This window comes from Ascidia mentula, chromosome 6 (genome assembly GCF_947561715.1).
Source record: "Ascidia mentula chromosome 6, kaAscMent1.1, whole genome shotgun sequence".
NCBI lineage: Eukaryota > Metazoa > Chordata > Ascidiacea > Phlebobranchia > Ascidiidae > Ascidia > Ascidia mentula.
Window position 1 is genome coordinate 2,476,981 of NC_138571.1, and position 20,709 is coordinate 2,497,689.

General features: G+C 35.9%; 2 protein-coding genes and 1 non-coding gene across 3 annotated transcripts in view; all 3 read left to right on the top strand.

Annotated features, from left to right (window-relative positions):
- Positions 1 to 20,220, top strand: part of LOC145906454 (uncharacterized) — an 82,600-nt gene extending 62,380 nt beyond the window's left edge. Inside the window, exons 8-12 of the mRNA XM_082993869.1 lie at positions 18,711 to 18,893; positions 19,407 to 19,647; positions 19,720 to 19,774; positions 19,834 to 19,938; positions 20,010 to 20,220. Of these exons, the coding sequence (XP_082849995.1) occupies positions 18,711 to 18,893; positions 19,407 to 19,647; positions 19,720 to 19,774; positions 19,834 to 19,938; positions 20,010 to 20,041 (616 nt within the window). The 3' untranslated portion in view covers positions 20,042 to 20,220. The remainder of the gene's footprint in view (positions 1 to 18,710; positions 18,894 to 19,406; positions 19,648 to 19,719; positions 19,775 to 19,833; positions 19,939 to 20,009) is intronic.
- On the top strand, positions 2,310 to 6,719 carry LOC145906269 (uncharacterized). Its single transcript, XM_082993691.1, has 12 exons — positions 2,310 to 2,432; positions 2,948 to 3,109; positions 3,256 to 3,396; positions 3,597 to 3,758; positions 4,565 to 4,678; positions 4,773 to 4,870; positions 4,927 to 5,109; positions 5,499 to 5,742; positions 5,815 to 5,878; positions 6,007 to 6,080; positions 6,227 to 6,293; positions 6,635 to 6,719. Exons 1-12 carry the CDS (start codon positions 2,310 to 2,312, stop codon positions 6,664 to 6,666), a joined length of 1,464 nt encoding a protein of 487 aa, XP_082849817.1. The 3' UTR covers positions 6,667 to 6,719.
- LOC145907504 (U1 spliceosomal RNA) lies at positions 3,834 to 3,990 on the top strand. The gene has a single exon (XR_014402889.1). It is a non-coding gene; the product is annotated as a U1 spliceosomal RNA (small nuclear RNA).
- Positions 20,221 to 20,709: the final 489 nt, after the last annotated feature.

Genomic DNA, 20,709 nt, shown 5'->3' on the forward strand with positions numbered 1-20,709 from the left:
TGTCACCAAATTTTTATGTAGGACTGAATCGCACAAGTCCTGAGGAAGACCTCAAAACGTCTACACAAAATATTAATACTGCCGTATATCTGACTCCTGATAAAAAGGCTGCTCTGTAACCCAAAGTCAATCGATCAGTTTAATATATAAGTAACAGTCGCACGAGTACTAACAAAAACAAAACGTATGCATACAGGGTCATTATACTCCAAGGTTTTGGTGGGTTGGAAATGCCCTTTTCGAACTCCAACAAAACAGAAAAAAAATTATGTGTGACAATTTGAATAGGCTATGAATGGATGCCGGTCAGCAGCATGTGGCACTGCTCTTTCTTCAGTGCTCATTTTTAGTCGTTAAGGCTGCCTTCCTTCGATCGCTAATGATCTCAGTTTCACAAAGTTTATGTACAATTTTTTTCTTGCGAAGTGCCGTTAGTACCTAAGGCAGACTTTTCTATTGTTACATTGCTTTTGACATAGAAGGCATTTTCAATACAAGAGAATGCCAGGCACATCGCTTGCAAAGCGAATAATAGAAAGGAAATGACATCAGCAGCGGAGCGTGTGAACAGAATTCGAAAACACTAAACTGCGAATGCCGTGGCTGGTGCCGTAATACTTATTTATGATGGTAATTACCAATCTTCGCATCGAAAACCAACTAATTTTTAACACACATTGCCACAAATCTAAGATTGCCAAGGCCAATAATGCGTTAAAAGGGTAAAGCAATATTATATAATATATTATATATGTTGCGTTTTAAAGCGTGTTCTTGTATTGACTCCTTGTATCCGACACCAATCAGGAAAACAATCTTTTACTAAGATGGCTGAAACGTACGGCAGCAGTCCAAATGAAACCACAAGTTGAATGGAATAATCATGCAAGCCAATATGGCCCATATAAAGCATGAACACAAGTCATTGGTGCCCGCTAGGCATGTCAGGCCGGACCAACAGGTTACGGCACTTTAGAGTCCTTTATTGTTTTAGAGCCAGGGCGGTGGTTGTTGAAAAGTCTGTAATTAGTACCGTTTGGGTTTACCTTTTGTACGTGGGAAACCGGTCACGAATATAAACAATGGCAATAATACATGTTTCATATTAATATACGCTGTGTTCGCTACACTGTATTTCTTGCACTAAATATTGTTTTTATGTTAATGTTTATGCAGATTTTCCAATGTAGATTTTGTAAAGGACGATCTGGGAATTGTCTTGATCTGTATATTTAAACCAGCATGGTTCTAATAAAATCCATACATCCTTCTCACAAAAGGTATACAATTGCCGCAACATCAGTTTTGTGTCAGAAGGTGTTTAGACCAACAGCGTTATGCGAATAAGCAAGTGCTCTATAGACTACACTAAAGTGTATTGTCATGCGAATATTTCAACAATGCAACATTAAAAAACAGTTATTGTGCATTTAGATTGAGTGATTATTTATTTCATAATGAAAATTTCAACTTTGAACGATTGTCCTGGCATCAAGTAGATACATTTTCAGCTGAAACAGACATACGAAATTGTTCTCAGGTTCAGTCTCTTTGTAAAATCCACAAATTACTTTTGCTTTGGAGCAACTTTTTATGACAAATCAGAGCAAAATACAAATGAACAATCACTCAGAGATATTTGGCCCATGGTCCTAGTCATATCATACCACTACTTTACTTACTGAGATGTTTCCAGCGTCATTTAGTCTGTTTTGAATGACCTTTGATTAATTTGGTGAAAGTAAACATGCCCACATGCACTGGCTTAAATCACACAGGACATATTTTTTGAAAAAATCTATCATGGTGACTTGATTTTCAAAACAATACAACGATATGTTTCTGAAACCTGCGTGCAGTTTCATTTGACAATAGCAAATATGGAACACACCAAGTGGGATTTAAAATACACAGATTCAAAACGGAAGCTAATCTTGGCTCTAAATGCAAACAGGGTAACCCCTTTTTTAATTGTGTTAATATTTTGCACATGTTGCTGTACACATGTACATGGTTATATTGTAACCTTTGTATGTGCTTATACAGACTTTTGCGTGTAGCAACCCTGACTTCTATGTGTCTGTTTTTCAACTTTAGCAGTTGCAGAAACTGATGATGCCACGTTGGGCGAAATATATTTCATCAAAATCCAAAGAATAGAAATTAAAAATTTTGTATTTTTGGGTTGATTTAACGCTCATTCTTACCTATTCCCAGACAAGCTCATTCGACAACATTAGAAAGAAAGGTGACAAGGATACTGGAGATAGAGGAAATACTATGTGAATGCAGGAGGGCGTACGAAACAAATGATAAGGAGAAAATTTTTAGAAGCTTCCTCACTTCCTGATTGCCTCGATCTAAGTTGGTGTGAAGTTACTCCGGAAGAGATTGAAGCGCTCTCCATTGTTATTAAAAGAAGATACAAACCGGTATTCCATCATAAAATTATAAAACTGCTGTTTGCATGGTATCATAATTTAGCAAGTTTCGGTATAGTGCAATAGACTCATGGGCGTATCCAGGGTCCGGACACCACCCATGTCAATTAGTTTAATTGGTGAACACGTTGCCAATATTACGCTTGTTGAAAACAACTGCTAGCGCTCGCAAAGAGGCATACAAGGCCTCCGCATGTAAAATAGTTTTATTTACACGTTTTCTTGATAACGTTAGCCCACATTTTATCCTTTTTGGTTACAAATATATTCAAGCCTTTCTTTCAAAGTAGTAGTAATAAAAATACTGCGCAAGCACTACCACAAAAATTCTTCGTCTTGTACTTTATCTAAACTTCTTTTAAATTTGTAAGTATATCAGTACGCAGGACATGTGTTCATTATAATTTGTTGAATGACATTTGTGTTGGCAGAAAACCGGGGAACAAACAACTTCCTTATTTGCAATCTAACAAATATCCTTATTTTACGGTTATTGTTTCATTCAGATAAAGAAACTCATACTCTCCTGGAACGAGATAGGAGAAAGAGGAGCAGCGGCATTGGCTCGTTGCATTCACAACATTGAAGAACTTGATATGAGTGTTTGTGACATTGGAGATGAGGTTGTGGAAATTCTCTCAGAGAAGATTAATGATTTGCAAAAACCTGTAAGATACGATTAATTTTTTTCGTGGTAGCCATTATGGTAACAATGTTAAGTGTTTAGAATTTTTTTTACATGAATAAACTTGTCACTGAAAACAGGTCTTTGTTGAACTTCTGTGGCAAAAGTTGTTGTGTATCTGTTGTTTAGATGAAAGATCTGGATTTAAACCTCAACATTGTGACGGATGTAGGTGCTGAGTCATTGGCTGGATGTATGCACAAAATAAAAAGTTTGTCGGTAATAGGTAACAAAATTACAAAGGCAGGAAGGGATCTCATCATTTCCAAAGTAAAGAAATAACATATGCATGTTTTTGTGAAAACACAGTTCTAAACTGTTTGCATTACAATTTCACCTGATCTAGAGATTTAAAATTTTGTTATTTACAACATTAACAGTAAAAAGAGTCTTTTCATATATATCACAAATTAACATTTTTGACAACTGAGGCATAACATTTTATATGGAAACAACTCTATATTATCCAGACACATGAAGAATACGAATTAATTCAGTCAAAATCATCAGTTGTTGGTGTGGAAGGTGACAAACTTGATGTGATGGGTTGTATTGTTGATATTCCTCCTAATGCACTGGATAAAAATGTAAAAATTTGGTTAAGAAGTTACTACGGAAATATCAAGCCAAATGTAAGTGGTTTTATAAATGTGATGTAAATACAGGATTTTCCTGTCAAAAGATATTAACTGCTTTCTAACGCTCAATATCATACCTGGCGGGGGCATTGATCAGGGCGGCAGTGGGCCCAGGGCGAGGCTTAGTCATTGCACTTAGGCTTAGCTGACCATAGCGATTACTCCAAACGTGGGTTTTCAGCCACACAATTGCTGCTAGTGGAGACTGCATTCGTGCAAATTTTTAATATCAACATTCAATTCCACAAATCACCTTGGGAGCTTATCAACGTTAATGCACATACTGAGTGATTGGCTTTTGTCCCCAAAACTTATTCCTGTAGCTTTGTTTATTAAATTTCTAATGACTGACTTGTAACAATACACAACAAGGATTTGTGGAGCCTGCAGGAGGATCCTAAGCCATTCTAGCTAAAATTATGTCCTTTGAGGGTGCTTTAAGCAACTACCACGCAACTAATTTTGACCTGAATGTGCAAACAAGATGTGGGTGTCAGTGTGTCAGTAAACGCTCCGTATATGAATATTAGATAGGTTATTACGTTAATTGTCGTATAGCAGAACTAATTGAAGTTTTAATATCAACGTTTCACGAAACAAATACGCTTAAGGTATTTTAGATATTGAAATGCTTTGTCGCGTTGGCGCCAACTGCACTGCAGGTGTAATTCCCCTTGAGGCTTCTAACAGCGCAGGAAAAATCCGCGACCGCTACGCATCGCCATCCGCAACCGTCAATCGCGTCTGGTATATTCAACAATTATTTTTAAACTTTTTGTTATTGGATTTTTGTTCCACAGAAGGTAATTACTCCATTGTTGTATTGTGGATCAAGTGGGTTAAAGTTCACCAAATATGTCACCATCACTTTACCAACATGTTTTGTGTGTGAAGATCTTCATCAACTTGTTATGGTAAGTTTAAAAACCACTTTAAAATGAAGGTAGTTTTGTAGTTCCTATGTGGGACATAGATACACGAAATAAAACTGTTCATTAAAATGTTAAGGTTGAGACAAGTGAAGATGGGGAAAAATGGAAATATTATCAATCTTTTCCCTACAGTGGAGATGGGAAGATTACATTTGAAGTAACTCACTTTACTTGGTAAGTGTATATTAATGACAAACTAAATACAGAACAATTAACTTTATTGCATTTAGGTTCCGATCATTGTTACAAAATATCTTTTCTTGGTCAAAAAATAAAATTGTTATGGGTGGATTTCCATACAAAGAAGGTTTTGACTGTGATGAAAGACTCTGGAAATTTTTCATTTGCGATTACTTAAAATTTAATCTAGAGGAAAATCCACATCTGGAAAAGTTAACTGATTTCACTTTAAGGTGAAGTACCAAGCAAATGTTATGATTTTATGTTGTATTGATCAGTGTGTTGTAAAACCACATTTTCCTGTGTAGGCTTTTTCCATAGAAATTATGCCTTTTGGACCGGGTCCACACTCACGTTTTGCTTTGTTTGTTTTTTACCACCTGCATAAACACCTTTTGGTCACAAGAGGTCGCGAGCGTTCAGCGGATTATGCCCGCTTTCTTTGACTTTCAATTCTTTTCGAAGTTGCATTCCAAAGTGAGCTCACAGGCGAACGGCTTGCTTGCAACATTATGTTTGGACCCGGCATTTAAGATGTTTTAGTAATCAATACATAATTTTGAAACATTCTGCAGTAACACAAAAATTTTAAAATATTTTTTTTTCTATTTCCCATTGCCAGGTCTTATCAAACTGAAGCAACTCTCATACTTAAAAGTGAAAGTGGTCGAGTTACATTTTCGAAAAATGAAGTCATTTTGATGAATATTTATGCAAACAATTCAACAAAACGTGATATTACTTGGAGGTTTGCTCCACACATTGGTTATGAAACAGTGAATGTGAAATTGAAGTTTGTTAATGGAGAACCAGAAGAAGCAGATTTTAGTGCGAAAGTGAACATAAAGGAGGAACAACAAAATCAGGTGAGATAATAGAACTTTCATTGCGACTAGCTGTTCAATTGGTATTTAAAACTGTTTATTCATTGTTTGTAGGAAGACATTAATCAACAATATGATCCAAAAAGTGCTGAGCCAAGAAACGACGACAAACAATCAAGTATGGAAAAAGCGCATTTTTTAAAGTAGAATAATTAATGCAAAAAATTGTTTTACATTTTGACATTTTAAGAAAAACAAAGAAGAACGAGCTTCATTATGATAAATCAGCTTGTTCTTTTACAACAGCTCAATCTCAGGAAGTAAAGGCACAACAGTCGAACGTATCACAGAGTATACTTGGAGTTCAGGGTGATGTCCAGGTGAGATCATTATACTATAGCCTATATGAGAACTAAGTAGAATGTTTAAAAGAATACAAACATCACTAAGTCAGATTAACTGTAGCCCGTGTTATCCTGGTGAACATGAGTTACGACTTATACTCAACTACGCATGGTGCTTTCAGAAAATTGAACACCAATACGAGGTAAAAGTACATATGCATCTACATTTGAGTCGACCAGAAACCCCAGGTAAAATGACAAATACTCAACAGATGATGCAAACTTCATTAAAATTTTTTTTGTTAATTTAGATGTATGATTTCCATTCAGTCACATTGATGTGATGGTGGTGCACAATGTCATTACATAATCCGTCGATTATTATACATCACCAAGCATATTATACATCAATAGTCTGTTCGCCTGACTCATTGAACGTAATTTTTGTTGACCGACGTACCACCTGTTATTACACAGAGAAAGCCCAGCTGAATAACAAGGGAAACGTCGGTCAATAAAAGTAACGTTTGTGCCAGACGAACAGAAAAACTTTTATGTAACTTGACAATTATGGTTTACTTTAATTTTAGATTCTGGACCATCATGCAGCAAAGATTGTTAATTCCATCTTCCAATTTGTAGTGTGCTTTTGATTGATTACATATAAATCCACTCAATACAATGTAATGCTGATTGCAACAAGTTGTCTAATGTTGACCGATATTGCTGCAAGACCAATTGGTACTAAACAGTTATGAGATATCTAATTCTGAATGCATTGTGTAGAGGAGGGTTAGTGACTTAACTTTGTTGTAACTGGAGGGTACTTCATGTGATTCATTTTTTCACAAAACAAACCTACACTTTTTTCTGCTTTTTTAGCCAAAATAAATAATGTCCAACAGGGGGAAGGGGGAATGCCCCTGGGGGAGCGGTTAAAGTAGTTATATAGAATATAATTTTGACCAGAATTTCTAGACAAGGGTCGGGACTAACAGAAAAATTCAACAGTTTTCAGTTGTGACTGGGTTGTGACCCAGAATAAACTTTCATAAACGTTTTTTAGCTTATTTTCCAAACAACAGAAATAAAAGTCGGTTCAATATAAGCATATGGGCACTAGCGCATTAAATATCATTCAGGTTTCTAAATAAGTCGGAGCGTTGCCACTGGGGTTTTTGCCTTCTATATTGCAGTAGGATAGATTTTAACTGAGCTTCAATGGCGCTAACGCGTGAGTCTCCAATATTCGTTGATTCAAAATCTGTCGAAATGTCTCTTATCGGTTTCACCAACAAACTGTTAAAAAGAAAAAAACAATTTATTATCAGACTTGCGGAAATAAATCCCAAGCCGTCGAATAGCTTGTAGAATCTCAATGATTTTTCACCGAATATAGAAGATCAAAGATAGAACGATGATTCCGAACATAATATAAATCAACCCCAATGTAAAGAGCCGAATTAACAGGCGCACATGACTATTTATACTTGGATTATCGGAAGCTAATTGGTAGGTTTAGTCACGTGCCGTTATACATCACTTGGGTTAATATAATACAAGAATAAGGATGTGGTGTGACATAAGCATAGTAAAACATTTTATGTGATAAACAGGATGTTGAATGAATCACTTTATTCGAAACACAATCAATAAATAAGTTATTGAAGACACATTATACCTTGTTAGGTTGTAACAAGTCAGCTACTCGACAATCAATTTGGTTCTTAGCTGTACCCTTTCGTCTCACATAGGGCCCCATATTGGTGTTTGAAAAATTGTGAAATTTATGATGACGAAAAAATAAACAAATTGAAATCTTTAGGGGAGACCAGGAATAGCTCGCACGTTATTTTCAGAAAATCAACAAACAGAAGGTTTTTCGTTCGTTTAAGCTCACGAAAATTGCCCATTCAGCTCATTTTTTAAACAGGGCTCAAATGTCCGAAGTCACCCCGGTACCCGAGCAACATCTGTTGTTGCTCGGACAGCAAGTTTCAACAGACGTTTTTTCGATTATTTAAAAATTAACTGAAATCGGCGCAATATCAGCATTCGGGCATTAGCGCATAAAATATCATTCAAGCTCTCAGGAATCGTTGCGCGGCCACTTGCGGTTTCGACCCTTCCACACGTACAGGACTTTCCAATACCTTGGGTAACTGGTGTACATTCCACGGCAGCTCGGATATCATAAATTTTTGGGTAAACAAATGAATTTTTATCTTTGGGGCTTTTTCTTTTTTTTTCTGCCAAAATTCAATCATTTCATCCAGCCTCTATTTATTCTCTTCTATGACCCGATAATTTTGCATAAAACTCAAAAAGTGTGGTCTTTTCGTGATTTTTTACCATGATGTCCAATGTATCCCCGACCACGTGACGACATAAACATTATTAAATAATGGCCGTATTTTTAAGGTTACACAAACTCAATATTGGCCCATCCAAGAATATATATTTGAATATGCATTCAACCAAAAATACTGCATTTTGATTAACCGTGACTGATATATAACCTTCCACATGCAAATTATAGTTTTCTAAGCAGTTCCTGTTAACGTGTCATGGGGACATAAAGCTTATGTGAAACAATACCTAATTGTGACGTAAAATATCTCTTCCGAGGTATCCCCTCTCCTACCATTGCATGTGTATTATAACTTTCACGTGTTGGGTATTGTAATAACATAGCATTAGGCCTAGATGTAATTGCAGGAAGTTTTCTTTCCAGTAGTGCAGATCTTCCTTAGAGTGTTCACATCGCGGCCAATTAAATATGTGCAATTACACAGCAGAACGATCTGCGACGGTTTTGGGAGTTCGAGCAACGCATATTCTAGAAGACGTTCACAATCTTTCACATTTCAACAATCACCACCGGTTTTACACGTGCTGGAGTCAATCATTTAACTACGATCTCTATATGAGTACAATGAAATTCACTTTAACTCGGAAGGCATTTTGAACGGGGAGGAAATGTGTGTTTATCGTCAAACGTCATATTTTATTATGTTGTGTTTTACACTATTTCTGGCATCAACCGTTTGAACGTCGGACAATAATCACGCTTTAAATCAACCCATTTACGACGAACATGCTACGCTCGTTTGCACCTAAGACTGTCGTTTTTAATGAGTCACGGATTAATCCGAACTTAAATAACCCTGTATACATTTTCTATATCGGCCATTTTTTGCATAAAAGCGGACAGATCGCACAGAGATTAGAGACAGAGACTTTAGTACGCGTGGTTTGTAACGTTTTATGGTAATACTCGTAGTGTGTCCTATAGTAAAATATTTTGTATTGGGTCTTGATCTGGACTAACATCATGCAAATGTTGTCTAGTTGTCTGGCATCAGGAACTATAATTCTTGCGTTTGTAACAAGTAATGGCGACTGAGTGTTCACGGATTTGAGTTAGACAAGAGTTGCTGTTGCTCGGTTGTTATCCTAATTTTCAGAATCGTGTTTGTTTCAGTGAACATCATGCGAGTTATCCAATGAAGTTTAGTTGTAACGCTCGTTGAACGCACCCCGGTTCTTAGCGCAGAAGGTCTAGGATGGAACCGAAAGGCGCCTTCTAAATATCCTTGTTAACAAATTTTATGGTTACTTGTTCAGCAACATATGTTTGCATGGAGACGGTTGCACACAAGGCATTGCATCAAACAGTTGAATTTTTCCTTAACAATTAGGCTCACCGACTGTCATTTTGGGAACAGAAGCTAAAACAGTTCAGCAAACGCACCAGGTCAGGCAAAATTGCAACGATACAGGAATTTCCATTACGAAAATGTTTGTGAGGTGCAATAATTTCCAATGCAATGATTTTTAACGCAGTGAATTTTAAGACTTTTTTTTAGTCGTTGACCCGATGTTTGGCCAGGTTTTGTCCGTGTCAGCTTGAATCACACAGTCTGTTCTTTTCAAATCAAAAATAGAATATTGAGTTGTCGCGAATTGATGATTTTGAGGGATCAGCACTGTCAAGAGATTATCAGTCTGACACAGAAATTATCAGTCTGGTTCTAGGACCAAAATTCGGCCTGAGAGTCGAGATCTGGACCAATCTGTGAGACCGAAAGCCATGGTCAATGAGATTTTAGCCATGATCTGTGAGATCACATTGTGTTCTTTTAGACCGATAACCATGATCTGTTTAGTAAGCTCTTTTGGCAAAAAAGAAAAACTTGTTTGTACGACGTTTCGGTCGTTATTCAACTGAAATTCATCAGGATAATCGAAGGAAAAAAAGGCCAACACGGCGATAAATAGTCACGCGCACATAAAGCAAAAAACCAGAAGAGCTTTTAATTACTAAGTAGTATGCCTGGCAGCATCAGCAGCAAATGATCTGTTTATTTGTGGAAACAGAATATATAGGGCGATATCAAATTCGAGGCAGAAACAAAAGATAATTGCTGCGATTAGGCGTCAAAGAAGACATTTGTGGAATAAAGTAATAATTTTGAAGGTTAAAATCCGCATATTTGCGAGATTATATTTGAATGACACGCTGACGATTTTAACGAAATATATTTGTCAGATACGAAAGATAACAACGTCGGAAATACATGTTTCCATTAATGTGTTTTTTGTTGAGTATGATTTCCATGTAATTACATGTCAATTATGCCGAAACAACTCATGCGTACAATGCAAAAAATGATAGATTTTGAAGAAATTTTTTAGCGATTTTCGATTAAATCTGTACATTTTGCAACGTACATTTTGTTTGGAATGATCTGGCTTTTTGGTTAGAAAGGTTAAGATTGACCTAATCTGTATATTCAAACAAACATGAATCGAGAAAAATCCAAATCTGAAATTGTGCAAATGAAATCACAGACAGGATATTGGATAAATGAAGGATTTCCATCTTCTCAAGAAAAGTTTGATAAAAACATTCAGCATCACAGAGCTTCTGAAAAAAGGTTAAACTTTTTTAATGTAATTGCCTCAACATAAACTTTGTTTAACTAGTTGTTTAATGCGAAAATATTTGAAACTGTTACCCAATGGGTACTACGAACATTAATTATTTGGATAAACTTCTTTTGTGGGGTGTACGTCGGTACCCTATCCATTTCACGTGATTACGCCAACGTGCTCTGCATGCCGTCGATCCCTGGGAACTGATCAAGTAATACGCAATGCGCCGCATCTAAATGTTTGTCACTAAGCCAAATATTGTCTGCCGAAAGCTCCGCGTAATCTGAAGTATTCATACAATTCGCCGTTTCCATTTTGCGCGCGCAGCACCGCCGTGCCAAACTATTTCTATCGAGCTCACTTCTACACGCGTGACTTCCTGTTTTTTTCTGATGATTTGCTGGGAGCACGCAAAGTTTTGTTGGGAGTTTGAAAGTATCTTCCTATACTTTTGTCCGTCCCAACAACCTTTGCCTTCTTCCCCCATCTCTCCTCGACCTCAGCTTCCTGTCTAACGCGTTTGCGCTTGGGTTTTCGGCGGTACCCACTGTCCATAAACTCCACCATAAGCGCTTTATGTTTATCGTCGTAAATTTTCGCAAATTCGTGCAGTCCGTTAAGCTTTCTGCCGTTGAACCGAGTCCGCTTTAATTCCTGTTGACTTTTTTCCATGATTTCCTGCGTGCGATTATCGGCGAGCAACGTTTGTCCAACTCCGCGTTGTTGGACTTTCAGATCGTATTTAGAATACGCGCGATACGGTTCACTACTTCCGTGACGACCTAGCTCCCCCAACAGTAAAGCGCTCCACAGAGGTATTTTCGGAAGGAAATTTTCGGAAAATTTTGTCATAAATTCGGGACAATAAAAATCATTTTTAATTGAAAAGGAATGGGTGACATTTAAATTAACCCGGTTAATCACTTGTCCAAAATGATCTTTAGATGGATTATCGGTGGTGGTTGTGGAAAAGGTATCGTCAATGTCTTCTACAGTTCCAGTTAAATTAATTATTTGGTCAACATTTTTGCGCTTTATTTTGTCATTTAACAAATCCCAACTGGTTTTAGCTTGATTTGCGTCTTTTGAATTATAAAGCAAGTCATGTGAAAATTTCCTCAATTTCCTTCATACCATCTGCGGCTACTAACAAACCAACGATAAACATCGATTCGGCGCGACGCTTTTGACTATTCCCAATTTTTTTTTTTCTCTCGTTGGAAAGTTCAGCTGATCTATCTTTGTGTGAAGAAAGTAAGTCGCTACCTCGTAAGATGGCCGAGTAACCCGCGTTCAAACTTTTGTCAACTGGCGATTTTTTTTGTCCACTAACATTCCTCTGGTCACCTTTTGCACCCCTTTTAGTATAAAAAAGGAAGTTGTGTTTATAGCAGTGATTTCAACTTGGGAATTTATTTTCATTATAATTTACAGGATTTCAATGTAGTGTTGACTTGAATTATGCTGAAGTGAATGTCGTGAAGTCACCAACGAGACGCTAGTCGACAAAACTTTTTTTCCAGTCGACAAAATTTGAACGCTCATAACTTTGCCGTTTCTTAACAGATCTCGATGATTTTGGCACAAGTTGCATGGAATGGCAAGTAGTTTAAAAACATATAAAAAAATTAAAAAAATTCTAACGATTTATTGTACGAATATTAATGTATATTGTCATAAACCGGTCATAACTACTTTTATCGAACCGCGGTCACGACTATTTATACACCGTTGGAAACTACATTAAAAACCCTTTCCAACCATACCAAACTTGTCTGATTATCGCATCTGAAAAAAAAGTACAATGGTTGGAAAGGGTTTTTGATGTAGTTTCCAACGGTGTACAAATAGTCGTGGCCCCGAAACTGTGAAAAGACTTATAAACGAAAAAGTGTATATTTTTATGACGGTTATGAATAATATTCGATCAGTAGACGTACATTCAGGTGCGACAATTAGACAAGTTTGGTATGGTTGGAAAGGGTTGTTGATGTAGTTTCCATCGGTGTATGAATAGTCGTGGCCCCGAAACTGTGAAAAGACTTATAAACGAAAAAGTGTATATTTTTATGACGGTTATGAATAATATTCGACCAGTAGGCGTTCTTTCAGATGCGACAATTAGACAAGTTTGGTATGGTTGGAAAGGGTTTTTAATGTAGTTTCCAACGGTGTATAAATCGTCGTGGCCGCGAATCTGTGAAAAGGCTTATAAACGAAAAAGTGTATATTTCTATGACGGTTACGGAAAATATTTGATCAGTAGACGTACATTCAGGTGCGATAATTAGACAGGTTTGGTATGGTTGGAAAGGGTTTTTAATGTAGTTTCCAACGGTGTATGAATAGTCGTGGCCCCGAAACTGTAAAAAGACTTATTAACGAAAAAGTGTATTTTTTTATGACGGTTATGAATAATATTTGATCAGTAGACGTACATTCAGGTGCGACAATTAGACAAGTTTGGTATGGTTGGAAAGGGTTTTTAATGTAGTTTCCAACGGTGTATGAATAGTCATGGCCGCGGTTCGATAAAAGTAGTTATGACTGATTTATGACAATATACATTAATATTCGTTCCATAAATCGTCAGAATTTTTTAATTTTTTTATATTTTTTGAAACTACATGCCATTCCATGCAACTTGTGCAAAAATCATCGAGATCTATTAAGAAACGGCAAAGTTATGAGCGTTCAAAGTTTTGTCGACTGGAAAAAAAGTTTTGTCGACTAGCGTCTTGTAGCAACACGCATGTTTTCCTACTTAGTTCTTTGCACATTTGGAGCGCATACGGACCGAGGATGCAGACGGTGTTAAGATTTCCTGCCGGAGCTCCCACAGGCTTTCTGGCGTCCTGCTGGACAACACATTTTTTCTGACACTTTGTTATAAAACGCCCATTATGTAATCCAGTCTAGTCTAATCTACTCTCTCTCAGTCGCTCGTACTCTCTCGGCCCTGTCGTTATTCTTGCCATCGCGCTGTAAACGTTCGCACGTTCTTTTAATAGTTAAATTCGCTGCAATTCAGTCACGTGCTAAACGCGCTTGAAACAAGTTATACTTAAGCCACCTGGTAATTGCAATCGTGCCTTTCAATTAATAAACAAGTCTGCCACGGAGTTTCCAATCAAGTATAGTCTTCAGCAAGAACACGCAAGCAGACTTTAGCCTCAGCAAAGCAGCAAGCCTGGAATCCTATTTGTACGCTGCAGTCTCGTTGGTTAATCATAGTAAGCAACATACATGAAACAGATTGATTACAAAATCTTTTTGTTTCTGTGTTTTAAACTTGCAAACTATTCATTGTAAAAATGATTGAAAAACAAAACAATGAAAATACTGAAACATTCACATTTGTTTCATGTGTGCAGTTGCGGATATACAGCGCAAACCAAAAGTTCATTTGTTTGAGGTTGGACGTGGATCTTTTGGTACAGTTTTACATGCATGGCATGAAATTATTGGTGATCATGCAGCCAAATGTTTTACTGTAACTGGTGGTGAAAGACAGCAATCAGCACTTGAGAAAAAGTACTTCTATTACCTTTTTGACATTACAATCTGAACCAATTTTGCAATATATAACATGCCTGATGTCATGTTGTATTTAGAATTCTCAAGGAGTACAACAAGTTGCAAGAATATCGGCACAAAAATGATGTCATTGTCTTTGGCATCACCAAGTGGTCAGGGTCGATGGGAATCTTGATGGAGTTTTGCGAAGGAGGAAACTTAAAAGTTTTACTGCTCGATGATTCTATTGTTTTATGGCCTGGCTTAATTCTGCGAATGAACTTGGACATAGCGTCTGGAGTTGCATTTATTCACAATTGCAGGCTAAATAAGATTTAAAGCCAGAAAATATTCTTCTCACAGCTTGGTTAGTTTGTAAGATTACAGATTTTGGAAGTGCCCAGCTTGCCAGTTATCCAGGATCCACAACCATTGATGAAAGAAGAGAAAGGCAGGCATTAACCTTGTTCTATGAAGCTCCAGAGAAACTTCGCCATGGTGCTAGACCGAAGAAAGAACAGGACACATACAGTTGTGGCATGATTCAACACATGACACTCACACGTGAAAACCCCTACTTGTCAGATCATGAGTTTGAAAGAAAGTTAGAACTTGGCCTTCACCCAAACTGTGAAGCAATCCAGGAGATGAAAGAGGAAATCAATGAGAGCAACAGAGAAATAGTGGAGTGCATTGAAGGAGCAATGATGAGATGTTGGGATCATGATCCATCCAATCGACCAAATATGATCTCTATTCGAGATGAGTTCCAGGAACTAATGGCTAAGCAAGATCATGCAGTCATTGCACAACAGGTTGCAGATGCTGTTGGAGGGATGAATATTCAACATCCACCACAGAATCCAACAGTTCCATTGAATTAATTCTCAACCGAACTTAGAAAATTTGTTGGTAAATGCTATTCTTACGGTTCTTTTTTTCTTTTTTACACTTTTTTGTGTAGTTCCTTTACAATATAATTTTTTGTTGTAGACCTAAAGTCAATTTATACTTAAGCCTAAAATCAACTTATTTTATTGATTCTTTATTAGTTTTTCAGTTGTGTTTACGCAGTTTTGCATTTATTTTTATTTAGATGCAAACAGAAGTTCTACAAGTGATGTTACACCACAAACCTCATCCAGTGAAAGAAACCTTCCAGAGCATCGTGACTTGCCACCAAGCGGAAGTTAGTTTTTAAATTCCTTTGTTGTTTACATAAATATAACTGCAGTGCAGCATTATCACACAAGCGTATCCAGGTTTTTTTAAAGGGGGAGGTTGAAAAATTTTTGAGAATTCTATGTTTTTATTTTTATCTAAAATTAATTGAATTGTGACCGTGCATTGCAAAACACGTTCGCCTATATTAGCGCAAATCGTCACATTAATGGTGGCCAATGCAATTGTGTAATGCTATGGAACACTCTATGTGAGTTTTTGAGGTAGTGCTTTCACCGTAGCCTTATTACTACTACTTTGAAAAAAAGTTGTTGCATCAGACTACTGTGCTGTTTTAATATTGCTAGGGAGCCATTAGCATTCATGAGCTTTATGATTTTGGAACACAAATTTACTCATAATCATAATTCTGAGAATAAAAAGACTGCCCCATACTGTTGTTAACATTGTCAACCGCGTCATTCAAACTGATGATGGCATAGGTCCTTGTCGAAACGTTTTAATCATGACAATGTTAACAACAGTATGGGCCAGTCTATTTATTTTTAGATTTATGACTTATATTTCGATATCAAATATGTGATCTTTCAGCTGTTGCACTGATTAAAAAGACAAAACCATTTACTTTTTAATAATCATTTATCATAGATTTGCTTATAGAATCATTTTATTTTATTGTGGTAAATTTTAATTTCTGTTTAATTTCAGGAAAGTTTAGAACTGTTCGAGATGCCTCTCACCATACCCCACTTAGTGACAGAAGCCTGGTGAGAGATCAAGCCGTAGCTCACTCATCCAACCGACTACCAGCTCAACCAGGTAAGATCAAATAAAAGATAACAGTTGTTATATGGTATAATTGCTGCTTTGACATGCAGAGTTGTTAACTAGTTGAACCCTGCTTACTCTTAAGGAAAGTGTTAATTTTAGACTTGGATGCTTAGTTTTCTCATCTAAACTGTAAATAGAGAAACTTCCTCAAAAAATATCAGAGTTTGAAACTTGCTTCTTGGTCTGTTGTGATGTGTATGGGATGTTACAGTGATATCTAATTTTAATGTCCAACTTGTTATGAATTAGTGGTTGGTCATAGATTAGTTAAATTGTTTTAATCAGGCTCAATAACTGTAGAGAAATCTGGCCCTCGGTTCGGCACTGTCCATTTCTCTGCGATAGTAAATTACAGCAGTTGAAAAAAAAACAGTAGTCACATAAAAAAATATAAGTTTGACCTGGAGAAGTGTTTCATGCTATCACTAGTTGACATGATCGCCCTACTGCGCATGTCCTTACTTTGCAAAACATTTGTTTGGAGATTTATTGTGTTTCCCTCTTAATGTCTGAGGTGCAGTGGAACAATTAGTTTTCAACAATTTAATTATCAACATTAAAACTTACATCGTTCAAACTTATATTTGTCAGAATTTCTTGTTTTTGGTGGAAAGGGTTCAGAAAGAGATTGTGTGAAATGGAATCTTTCCACAAAACAACATCAAAACTTGCCAGTAGTTTTTTTTCCCTATTTGCTTAATGCTCATAATCGTAGGCGTCGATTTAGGGTGACTGTCACCCCTCACAAACAAACAGGACTAACAACGCATGTATTGTCACCCCTGGATTTCGTTTAAAATTAAAAATTATTGTCAGAGAAACCACATACGTTATACTATGAGTTAAGTTAGTTTCACTCCACTCGTATTATCGCCGTCACAATCATGACAAACACAAGTGTCTCATTGGTTGTTACGCAGCGCAGCAATTGGTGCTTTCGGTAAAGGTGGTCCGTAATTAAAGGGTTCAAAACTTAGTTCTACAACAACATGATTCGGTGTAAAAACAAAGTAACACAAAACAAAATTCGGGTGTCTTGCCTATATTTAGGGCGTTATGACTGGAGAAATATTTTTTTGCATATTTCTAACGTTAAAATATCGACGCCTATGTTTAAAACTATAAAGAAACTTATCATGAATACTACCACTAACATTCTAATGGCTGAGGCATGACTAAAAATTATGTTTTCTATATTTTACAGAAGCATAAAGAATATGAAGTACTCCAAGCCACATCATCAGTGGTTGGTGTGGAAGGTGGCAAACTTGAAGTGATGGGTTGTGTTGTTGATATTCCTCCTAATGCACTGGATACAAATGTAAAAATTTGTTTAAGAAGTTACTATGGAAATATCAAGCCAAATGTAAGTGGATTTTGCATTAAGTGTTAACTTCAAACGATGTTTTCTAATTTCTTTGCTATTATTTTTTATTTGCAAGATAGTTCATAGTGAACTTATCTTCATGTTTTGTAACAAACATTCTCACATAAATTTAAAATATTTTTTTGATTAAAGGTTTTTATGATGTATTTTAACAGTGCTTGATTGAGGTAAAACTCATCCTTTTGACAAACAAAAGTGCAAACTCGTTTAGTACCAAATACTTTTAATAAACCTTATTCTATACAGTATTTAATGTTAAGAATGTTTAAATATATTTAGAAACATGATTTTTATTTATTAAAATATATTTTTAAAACAATATTTTTTTCTCTGTTAAAAATAGAATGATTTATTGACACGTCAGATCAAATTATGCATTTTCAAACTGAGATTTATTCCATTCCTCAGAAGGTAATTACTCCATTGTTGTATTGTGGGCCAAGTGGGTTAAAGTTTACCAAAGATGTTTAATGATATCACTTTACCAACATGTTTTGTGTGTGAAAGTCCACAACTTGTTGTAGTAAGTTATAACATTTCCTTGTGACTACAAATCAATAAAAGTCAGAACAGATTATCAGTTTGTGATGGTTTGTGTAAACAAATACATTAAACGAAGCTAACTTGAAGGTTGAAACAAGTCAAGATGGTGAAACACGGGAAGATTATCAAAGTTTTTCCTATAGAGTAAAGGAAAAGATTGAATTTAAAGTAACTCACTTTACTTGGTAAGTCACCTTCAACTAGTTTATTACATGCTGTTTAACATAACAGCACAACAAAAATGTTAGTGTTTTAACACCTGTTTCTAGGTTTCATACAATTCAAAACGCTCTATTTTGTTGGTCAAAGGAGAAATTAGTCATGGGTGGATTTCCAGAAAAGGAAAGTTTTCATTGCAATGAACGACTTTGGAGATTTTTCATTTGTGACAGTTTAAAATTTAACTACAAGAATAAAGATACCCTTGAACAGTTGCTTGGTTTCACTTTAAGGTAGTAAATTACACATGAAATAATTGTCAAAAACTGTGGTAGGTAAAAGGCGTTTATTGGCAGATGTTTAAAACTGCTGAATGAAACATCAGACATTCAGAATATGTATATGTGTGAAACAAGATTGTCTGTAGTTTTTGTCCCCAAGTCTCACAAAAAGTTATGGGATTTCAAAAATGATGAACAGCATGATATAGTGATTGCCCGACAAACTCGTGTAAAAAAGCATTACTGTGGTCGAATTGAAACTAATGTTTAGTAAGGCCTTTTTAAATCAATCTGTTAGACAGCTCTTTGAAAGATGTTTTTATTTCCATCAGAAAAATATATTTCGCCCTGAAAAGGGCATCATCAGTTTCTGAAAGTGTGCAAAGCAACGTAAAAGCAGAAGCAAAGGTCTGCCACATAAAGGAAAGTACTTTAATAAAATTTTTAAAAATATTAAAAAAGTTTTAAAAAATATAATAAAGAATGCAAATAAAACCTGGATGTGTTCCAACCTTTTGCCACCAGATCAGATCAAAATAAAGCAACACTCACACTTGAAAGCAAAAGTGGTCGAGTTGAATTTCATGAAAAAACAATTGAGCTCGAGGATGTTTTCTCAAATTTTATGACACAACATAACATTATTTTAAAGTTGGTTCCACGTAAAGGATATCAAATAGTTGATGTTTTGTTGGATTTTAATAGAAAGATTTACAAGACAAACTTTGGCGTCAAAGTTGAAACAATAGAAAAACAACAAACACAAGTAAGTTACAACATAATCTCTGCTATCTTTAACTGAATTTAAGACTTTACTATATTGTTTGTTGGTTTGCAGGAGGACATAAAGCAGAATTCAGATTCTGAGACAAGAAACACTTCACATCAAGCAAGTATGACCAGGCTTGTATCAACCAGGTTGTCAGCCTCTCATATTTCATGTAATTTCCAGGTACTGCATTTTCTGGCAATATATTAATTGAACCACATATCAACATAGCAGGAGACTCAGTTAACACAACAAACACCCAACAATCTATGTCAACTTCTTTACCAGGTTTATATGGTGTTTGCTGATTGCACACAGGTATAAACTGAGGAAAATGCTAAAATTTAAATATATTTCAGATGCTGGTCCTTCATGCAGCAAGGATAATTAGTTTCTTTATCCAATCCTTGTTGTAAATTTTACAATTAAAGATTTAAATCGTTTTCATGGATTTATGTCAACTTCATCAGCAGATTTTTATGTGAAATATTTTTTTTTTATTAACAAAAAAAAACAATTTTTTTATTATTTACATAGTTCTAATTCTAATCCATGGTGTAGATTTAACCCTTTAGAATTAAGTAAAATTATTAAGCGTAAGGCCATTAATGCTATTTTTATCCCAAACACGACCTTGTTGGAAAAAGTTATGCCATAGTTTGTGGATGCACGTTCATTGTTCAATATTTTTTAGGCAATTGTTGTGTTCTTTTAATTAGTGGGTGTTAAATATACCACGTTTTATGCAGATAGTTCATGCTGAATTATAGGACTGTTGGGAGATTGCTATACTGTATTTTTCATGTATATATTTCAAATTTGAATCGTGTAAGCTGCATACAGATGACCACTGTTTCGAACTAATGGGTCTTATCAGTGCAGCTGGTGTGCCTATCAGATGACTCTGCCGACCAAACGGCCAAGAAAAGACTTCAACTTTGAGACCTTATAGGCCGAAACAGTGGCCATCTGCATGCAGCTTACACAATTCATATTATTGGCTCCACTTTGTTTATTATTTGATTTGATTCGTTGCCACTTTTCTGTTTACTTCTATCG

Coding starts and splice junctions, on each gene's coding strand:
- LOC145906269 (XM_082993691.1), top strand. CDS start 2,310: ATGATAAGGAGAAAATTTTTAGAAGCTTCCTCACTTCCTGATTGCCTC. Junction 5,110..5,498: donor TTAACTGATTTCACTTTAAG/GTGAAGTACCAA, acceptor TCCCATTGCCAG/GTCTTATCAAACTGAAGCAA. Junction 5,879..6,006: donor AAACGACGACAAACAATCAA/GTATGGAAAAAG, acceptor CTTTTACAACAG/CTCAATCTCAGGAAGTAAAG.